This window comes from Pteropus alecto, unplaced genomic scaffold (genome assembly GCF_000325575.1).
Source record: "Pteropus alecto unplaced genomic scaffold, ASM32557v1 scaffold105, whole genome shotgun sequence".
NCBI lineage: Eukaryota > Metazoa > Chordata > Mammalia > Chiroptera > Pteropodidae > Pteropus > Pteropus alecto.
In genome coordinates this window covers 6936222-6945024 of record NW_006436294.1, presented here as the reverse complement: position 1 = coordinate 6945024, position 8803 = coordinate 6936222, and the positions used below count along the sequence as shown (strand labels likewise).

General features: G+C 56.4%; 2 protein-coding genes across 2 annotated transcripts in view; one reads left to right on the top strand and one right to left on the bottom strand.

Moving 5' to 3' along the window:
- Nucleotides 1-5662, bottom strand: part of GML (glycosylphosphatidylinositol anchored molecule like) — a 7297-nt gene extending 1635 nt beyond the window's left edge. Inside the window, exons 1-2 of the mRNA XM_006913033.1 lie at nt 5626-5662; nt 4919-5026 (exon numbers count right to left, since the gene is read on the bottom strand). Coding sequence (XP_006913095.1) covers nt 4919-5026; nt 5626-5662 — 145 coding nt within the window. The remainder of the gene's footprint in view (nt 1-4918; nt 5027-5625) is intronic.
- The window catches only part of LY6K (lymphocyte antigen 6 family member K), an 8140-nt gene continuing 4997 nt past the window's right edge, over nt 5661-8803 (top strand). Inside the window, exon 1 of the mRNA XM_006913032.1 lies at nt 5661-5745. Coding sequence (XP_006913094.1) covers nt 5661-5745 — 85 coding nt within the window. The remainder of the gene's footprint in view (nt 5746-8803) is intronic.

Below are 8803 nucleotides of genomic sequence, written 5' to 3'. Positions count from 1 at the left end.
CAGTGGCTCTTCTTGTCCTCGTCTTGAGCGAGGCCGAGCGCCTGTCTGACTCGTGTCCCCGCCCGGTGCTGCGGCTGGTGCAGGTCCTGGTGTGCCTTGCGGCCTGGTCGTGCTACCAATGCCGCAGAGGGTCGTGCGCACGCCGTGCCCTGCTGGTCGCTTTCAAGGTGTGTCATCCTCCTGGTGTTACTGTGGTGAGATCTTAAGTCGCTTTTCGGCCAAGAAGAGTGATGCCGAACGACCGTTCTTATTTTTCCGACCCATTCGGTGTCGCTCTCTGGTAAACCGCCTTCCGGCTGCTTGGTCTGCTTTTCCGCCATGGTTCGCGGGGAGGAGCGCGCTCTCTCTTCAGCAGGGAGGCCCTGCGCAGGTGTGTGTTTGGCAGCGGTCTCTGCGCACCTGTGGCTGGCGTGCTGGCGGATCAGTGTATCCTCAGGGGCAGAGTTGCGCATTTTTGTGTGATCTCGTTTATCAATTTTTTTCTGCTGTGACTAGCACAGTTTTGTTCGGTTTTTTAAAAAATTCTTTATTATCCAAAGGACATATTCTTCTACATTTTCTTTGAAAATGGTTTTCACTTTTCGTATTTACGCTGAGATCTACAAACCACCAGAAGCTGCTTCTTTCGCACGGTGTCGCTATTATGCGTGATCTCTCATCCATCCACGGCTGATTCGCAGACACGAGTGCCACTCCCCACCTCGTCGCAGGGCCACCATGTCAGCAAGCACGTGACCGGACGTACGTGGCTTTTTCCGAGGTCTCTTTTCTCCCGCTGGTGCATTTTTCCATCCTGACACGAACACTGCACTGTCTGAAGGAAGCTATACAAATACTCTCGATGCCGAGAGTGCAAGTCCCACCCGTGCTCTTCTTCCTCAAGGCGCCTTCGCCCTTCCTTGCCCTTCATAGATCCGTGAGCATTTAACCTTCGCAACTAACTTGTCATGCACACACGTGGTGGGCAGGTGAGTGAAGCTTCATCTGTGTCTGCAGCCGCTTCCCAGCGCCGGCATCGCCGCCTCGGCCCCGCCTCAGATCATTAGGCCTTAGATTCTCATGGGAGCGCCGGGCCCTGATGTCGAGAAAGTTGGGGACCGGCGTTTTACTCTGTTACAGGTAACATCAAGGTAACATTTTGAAAAAACTTCCATGCAATATCACAACTACTGGGCGATTACCATTCCAAATAGCGAGGAGAGCAAGTTTCGCCACCACCAAAATCCGTCGCATGGACACACTAGCCTCTTCCACCCAGATCCCTTGACCGCGACCCCACACAACAAATTTGCTGGGCATTTCTGTAAGTTTGTCATCTCTAGAATGTTACATAAAAGGAACCTTTGGAGACTGCCTTTTTCCATCGAGCAGAATTCCCTGGATGTTCGCTTCGGGAGGCGCGGGCGTCTATGCTCTGCTCCGCCTCCTGCCTCTGCCACCACAGGGCATCTGGGGAGTCCCCAGGTTTGGCCTATTACCAAAGCAATGGCCGAAGACACTGATGTGCATGTTTCTGTGTGGTGTTAAGTTTTAATTTCTCTGGGAAATATCCTCAGAGGTGCAATTTCGGGGTCTTACAGTAGGTGCACGATTAGTTTTTAAAGCAACTGCCACTCTGTTTCCACACTGGCTGCACCTTGTCCTCGTCATTGGCGACGAATGGACAGTCTGGCTTCTTTGCATCCTGGCCAGCATCTGATGTGGTCACTATTTTTCATTTGGCCGCTCCGATTCCTGATATCTAACTGCTGTTTTAATTTGAATTTCTCTTGTGGATAAAGACGCTGAAAGTCTATTGACGTGCTTACGTGCCACGTGTGAATCCACTGCCCATTCTCTGGTGAGACTGGCCGCATCTTTACTGTTGCATTTCGGGAGCCCCGTGTACCGGAGATGGATATTAGTCCTCCGTTGGGTATGTGGTTCGCATGTACTTTCTCCTAGTCGGTAGTTGGTTTTGTTTTTCTTTTAAATCCTCTGAATAGGGTCTTTCAAGTAGAAAAATAGGTAGAGCTGGGGGAGGTCTAGAGTCACCAATTTTCTCTCTCCCGGTCATGCTTCCCCATCGAGTCTAACAGCTCCTTGTCTAGCTTTAGATACCAAAGATTTTCTCCTAGGCATTTTCTTTTTCCAAAACTTTTAGAGTTTTACCTTTTATATTTAAGTCCATCTGTTAGTTTTCAATACGGATCTGAGATTTAGATTGAGGTTCACTCTTGCCTGAAGATGCTGAAGAAGCTATTCCTCATCAATTGTTTTTGCATCTTTGTCCGGAGTTGCTTGGGCGTATTTGGGGGGGGGGGCTATTTCTAGGGTATCTGTTCTGCCCCACAGGATGCGTGTCCATCTGTCCACCAGTGCCTCGCTGATTCCGAGTGAGGGTGGACGCTCAGTCTGACACTCCGAGTTCCCACAGAGGGTTTTACTTACTACCTTGTCCAGCCCCAGGGATCAGCAAGGGTCCTGAGGGGAGCTACGTGAGCATCCTGCACTCTCCAGTGCCTCGAACGCTCTCGCAGATTCTTTGTCCCAATACTCATCCTGGTCATTCAGGAAAACCGAACCCCTGAAGCTCTATGGAAATAAGTTATTGAATCCAAGTGTTCAGCTTCCACAACTGTGGGGGGAGGCTGAGAAATGGGGGTTATCAGGGGAGGCTGATGAGGAAAGGGGTGGTCCAGAGCCAGGTCCACTGGAAGCAGAGCCAGGGTGGAGGAGCCAAAACACGCGCCTCTGTCCCCCCCGTTCTGGCCCGCACGGAGGGGACTCCTGAAGACATGTGTCACGTGCGTCCTCGGAGCACCTGTTGGGGGTTTAAGCTGTGCTTTAGGCTTAAAGGAATAGATGACTGGATGGACTGAAGCATAAGTGCGAGAACAGGCTGGGGTCCCCCAGTGTCCTTCACTGTCTAAGACCACTGTGACTGCGTCAAACACCGTGACTTTCAAGAATAACAGTCTCTGCTTCGCCTCTGCCTTGCAAATCTCACATGGGCACTCTTGGCCAAGTAGAACCCAGAGCCCTACAGGAATGAGATTCTGGGGAACACAGTTCCCAGCCCCTTTCAGGAGCGACACAGGCACCGCAGTGTCGCCCCAAAAGTCCATCTTCCGTTTTGCAACGCGAGTGCCTGACTTAAGTTCAACTGCCAAGGACTTCGGAGAGGCCACCGCTGCCAGGGGGCTATCTCCAATCAACGCAATGCTGGCCACCGGACCGGATGGAGAGCCTCCGCCCCCACCCCAGCTCCTTTGCGTTAGAGATCTTGGTTTCCATAACTGACCATTTGGGTCTCATTTGTTCTTTTCCCTCCCTTTAAATTTTTTTTTCCATTTATTAAATTCACTGGGGTGACATCAGTTAATAAAATTATGTAAGTTCCAAGTATACGATTCAAAAACATGCTGTCCGAATATTGCGTTGCGTGTTCACCACCTAACGTCAAATCTCCTGTCACCGTTTATTTGACCCCCTTTACCCTGATCCACCTCCCCCTTCCCCTTCGCCTCTGGTCACCACTAAACTCTCGTCTGCGTCTGCGAGTTTCTGTTTCCCTACTGGTTTTGTTTATTTGTTCCTTTCAGTTTTGGACCCCAGTTTTGGACTCTCCGAGTGAAAGCATATGGTTCCTGACTTCTTCTACTCGACCTATTTCGCTAAACAGAATGTTCTGAAGACCCGTCCATGTTGTCACAAATAAAAGTATTGCCAGTCTTACGTTTTAAATTGACCAATGAAGAATGAACTCTCAAAACCTTGGGTCCCTACCCTCAACTCCAATGAAAGCAGAACCCCAGGGCTAAGCTCGCCCTAGTCATGACCGCAAGCTCTTCGCCGTGCCCCAGGCCTGCCCTGGAGTTTCCAGGGGTTGTCAGTAACGAGCCTTGTCGCTCATGCCTCCTGATGCTGCCCACAGAAGGGAGTTCTGCAGTCACAGTAAGAATCACAGGGTGGGTTTGGGCACGACACTGGATGTCAACTGGCTGAGACACACATGAAAACAGGTGCCCACTGCAGGGACAAAGCACACATCCGTAGCTCCTGCCTGTGTCCCAAACTGTCCCAAACTGGCAGATGCCTGCAGGGTAACGGCAGTTGGTAGGAGGGTGATGTGGCATTCAGAGGGTTGTTTTACAGGGGGCTTTGAACACTGAATGGGATGTGAAGCAGCAAAGAACTCACACACACAGGAGAGCAGAGGCCCGCAGACAGGCCCCAAGCAGACCCTACACCAGACTCCCTGTCATGCCTGATGCTGGCTGCAGCCTCTGGGTTAATTACACAAGCGCGGGCCTCTGGCCATGTGTGCTCTTCCAGGTGGGGCCCTGGCAAGAGGAACAATTTTCTCAGGTGACGAGTGTCTCTGCGTAAGAGCCAAAAGCATCTTGGAGGGTCAGGCTCTTGAGGAACAATTTTCTCAGGTGACGAGTGTCTCTGCCAAAAGCATCTTGGAGGGTCAGGCTCTCCCCTGACCCCACACTCGGCCTTGTCATCCGTTGTGGTAAGAACTGTCCCAAGAAGTCCACGGTGCGTCCTCTTCTTGGGCCTGCTTAGCTGGAAGCTCTCCCAGGCCACCAGAGTTGGGACGCGACGGGGAGTCACCCAGGCTGCACTGGAGTGTCCATGCAGACGCCCAGGGCCTGGCGCGGGGTGAGACCTGGAGGAGCAGCAACGCTCCCACCCCCTGGAGACACTGCAGACTCTACCAACAGGCCACCTCACGTCGCAAAGCCTGTGGCTGGACAGTGCGGAGAACACTGTCCTTTCCCAGGCTGAGCTGAGTGTCTGACAACATGGAGCAGGACATGCCAAGGGTCACAGGCCGGTCGCAGAGACAAAAGCAGACTGGCCCTGCCCCCTGAAGCTGCTCAGGCAGGTGACTAATCGAAAGGTGTAAAACAGACGAGCAAGTACTTACGCATGGAGACTGTCAGACAGCGCCGAATTTCGTAGACGCAAACTCTAATGTTGGGACAATTGAAGTCGTTTATGGTCTGGCAGTCGTAGCACTTCAGACTGTAGGTCCCTAAGGAAAAAGCCGCGTGGGGCGCCCGCTCACATGAGCGCCCTCCGCCCTGTGCCCAGCACTCCGCGACCTTGCCCCGCGCCCACGGGCTTCCCGAGGTCTGCACAGCTCCGCCTTCCGCGGGCCCCGAGTCTGGGCAGGACCAGCTCCCCGGGCAGAAGCTGAGCCCAGCAGAAGCTTTTACCTGCTCCTGGAGACAATCTCTAGGGGATATCTCTAGGAGACTTCTCTAGGGCACACGCACACAAGGCAGCCAGGAGAGGGAGCCCTGTGTTCTGCGGACAGGGCCCACCACGCAAGATGGCCTGACGGTCATCGGAGGCCAGCACCTGCCCAATCTCCCTGGCTTCGGCCACTCCTGCCCACCTCGTACAGGGAAGGGCCACAGCTAGAGACCCGTCAGGTCTGCGGGCCGCTGCCTTGGGGGACAGCTTCCTCCCCATGACGCTCTCCTGTTCAGGGACAGTCTCCAAATCCACCCTGTGCCCAGCACCTGTGCTGAAAATACAGCTTTCAGTTGGCTGAGACGATGGCAGGTGCGCTCGTACCCTTCCAACGACCCCAGGGAACTCAGGCAACGCGAGAGGGATGATACTTACAAGCCCTTCCTTGCTCAGCCGTCTCGTTCTGCGCCATGGTCAACCCCGTGACTAGGAGCAAGACGCAGAGGGGCAGCATGTCGCGCAGGAGCGTGGGCCTGTGGCGGGAGCCGGGCGCATGTCAGCAGGGCGGGGCTCCTTCCACAGGGCCTCTGGCCTCCCGGCACCCCCAGCGGTGGCTGTCGGCGCCCTTCCCACCTGTAGGTCCCCTACCCGGGCAGGGCCTGGGGGCCAGCCTTTCCCCAAAGCCTTCGCCTTGCTCACACCGTCACGTGCCCGAGTCATCGTCTCTCGATCCGCCCCTCATCTCACACTTGCTCCACGGCGGGTCGCACAGGTAGCTGGTGACCCAGAGGCCCCCTCCCTCCACTAGGCCGGCCACCCCAGACACCCTGAACACTTTCCGCTGCAAACATCCAGATAAGGTGCTGCCGGACTCCCTCATGTGTGTTCATGGACGCCTGCTGAGGGCTTCAGACACGTGGTGAGACACCCGAGTTAGAGTGACGTAGGGGAAGCCTAGCTGGAAAGTGCACACAGACCACACAACTTCCTGCGCCAGTCGCCAGCGCCCAGAGCTTAGAGTCACGCTGGCCAGCTGAACAGGTCCTAGAGACGAGGCCAGGGCCCCTGAAAATGTGAGGTGGAGTCTGTGAGCCTCGCAGAGACCGAGACCCTCAAAGGGTGAAGCCGCCGGACAGCGTGAGGTGCCAGGCCGCTTGGTCTGGGCCTCGGCCTCAAGACGATGTGTGAATGAGCGCTTTCTCCACAGCAGGCCCGGCGTCGGCACGGATGAGACCATGGGACTGGACGCCTCCAGCAGAAAAGTCACTCTGAGTGGTTGTGAACCTTCCTCGTCCTGGGAAATGTGACGAAAGCCACCAGAAATCATGGCGAGGGACACCCCCTCCACCAGGACACTTGGCCTCCAGGCAGGTTCACGACCAAGGACAAGGAGCAGCGGACCCTCCTCAGACTGCGGAGACCAGGGCAGCGCACAGGGGTGGCAGTCCGAATTTAAGAGCCTTTGGACAGACACGGGGTTGCAGGTTCGGATGACCTACAATTCCAAAGACGGGTGAACCCTTCCCAGGGGAGCCACTGTCATTCCAGGTCCTTTGCTCAGTTTGGCCACAGGCGAGGAGCTCTTAGCAGGGAAGATAAACCCAGAGAGCTGCCTGTGCCGGGGGGGCCGACATTCTCCAAGGTCCCCAAAGACCAAGCCACTTTTCCCAGTGGGAGCCTCCACGGGCTGCGGGGATCTGGAAAGGCCCAGTAAAGTCCCCTGCAGTGCGTGGATCCTGGGAGCCCACGTGCTCCTAAAAGGAGCCTGCGCAGGTCATACTCATCTCTGCCGAAAGCTGCCGATCGAGGTGTGAACAGGCCTGGGAAAGGGGGCGGGGAATGAGCTCAAGCCAAGACGTAGACTGGGAAAATCTCCTGGAGCTGAGGGTCGAGACGAGCTACACTGTCCGACCTGCTGGGACAGAGACGACTCTTCCTGGCCTCGTATCACCCGGAGACTAAATCTCGTGCACTTGGCCACAAGCAAGGTGGCCTCCCCGGAAACACCTGCAGACGTGGGAGCTGGGAAGGGAAGTTACGGCCCGCACAGGGTACGGGACCAGGAGATGCAACCGTGCCAGGCTCTTAGTCAGGAGCCCGGGAGGGCTGGCCCAAGGGCGGCCTGGGGCTGGCCAGTGCTGCAGCTGCCCCACCCAGCCCAGCGGGCTCGGTCCCTGAGCAGGCCATTGGGCCAGGCTGGCCACTGCCTCTCCGGGAGGGAAGAGGACAGGCAGTCCCTGTGGGAACGTGCGACTGTCCCCCAGCAACCTGGTGAGCTGATGCGCGACACCAGACTTTCCATAAATTCTCAGGACACGTGACAGGCTGCACTAGGGGACCGTTTATCACAACAGGTGAAGCGGACTCAAAGCTTGATGTCAGCACACAAGTGCTTTCAAGTCACCGTATGAGAATGCGAAAGGGAAAAGAGATGACACAGACTTTGAGAAAGACTAAACTGTTCAACAGGAAACGAAACGACACCCAGAAAGACGCCAAGCAGATATTTCAGAACCGAAAAGCACAAGACCTAGAAGTAAACCCTCAGATGACAGTCACAGCCAAGCAGACTCAGTGAAGAGGAGCCGAGGACAGGGCTACAGAACATACCCGGACTGACGGCAGAGAGGACAGGGAGGGGCGCACGCAACAAAAGGACAGGACTCTCGCGTTGTCGGACACCTAGTTCCCAGGTGGCCTGAGCTTCCGAGGAGACGACAGAAAAACGGACAGAGCAAGTGTCTGAAGAGACAAGGGCAGCCCGAGAACGTGCCGAGATGAGCGCGGGCCATCGGCCTGCCACCTGCGGAGTCCAGCGCAGCGGGTCCGAAGGAGAACGCACACCAGGAAGACCTGGGGGGCCGCGGAAGGGGACTCTGAGCGAGTGAAAGCCCGAACGGCGGCCAGAGGGAACAGGCAGCCTCTTAGGCAGCAGACGTCACAGCCGTGGCCGGGCCTGTCGCACACACCGGCAGGAACAGAACGAGCGCGGGCACGAGAGCTTCCTCGCTGCTTCCCCCAAACCCGAAAGGAAACGGACACGCCCCAAAGGTAGCTGGTCCGCCTGGTCAGCCCATACGCCACCCCAAGATACCGAGTGTGTCACACATTCAGATGCAAAAAATAGGACCCCCAAGAGCCCCAGGCAGAGGAGCTAAGAGGATGGAAAGGTGGAGGGAACCGGTTAGTACCAGCCGGGGCAGACGGCAAGACAAAAGGGCCGCAGGAGACAGAGAGCGTTGGCGGCTTCACGCCAGAAGGGACCCGTGGAACTCAAGCCGCGGCCTCCCCTCTCTTCCGCTGGCCGCAGAGGCATTCAGCGACAAACGTCTCAGGACGCAGGGACAGCTTCCCGTGTTCGGAGCGACCCGCTTCCGAACACCAAGGCCCGCACGGCCATCAGGAGGCACGGCTGGGGCACAGCGACGATAAAAACGAGAAGAAACGGAGCCCGCCCTCAGGGCCCCGGGGCCCTGGCCGGACAAGTGGTGCGCGCACCGGGCCGCGGCTCTGCTCGCCCCTCTCGGGGACAGAGAACGACAGCGAACTCCGCCCGCGGCACAGGCCCCGGGGACAAAGACTGACCAGCAAAGCGGAAGTGGAGCGAGAGCCC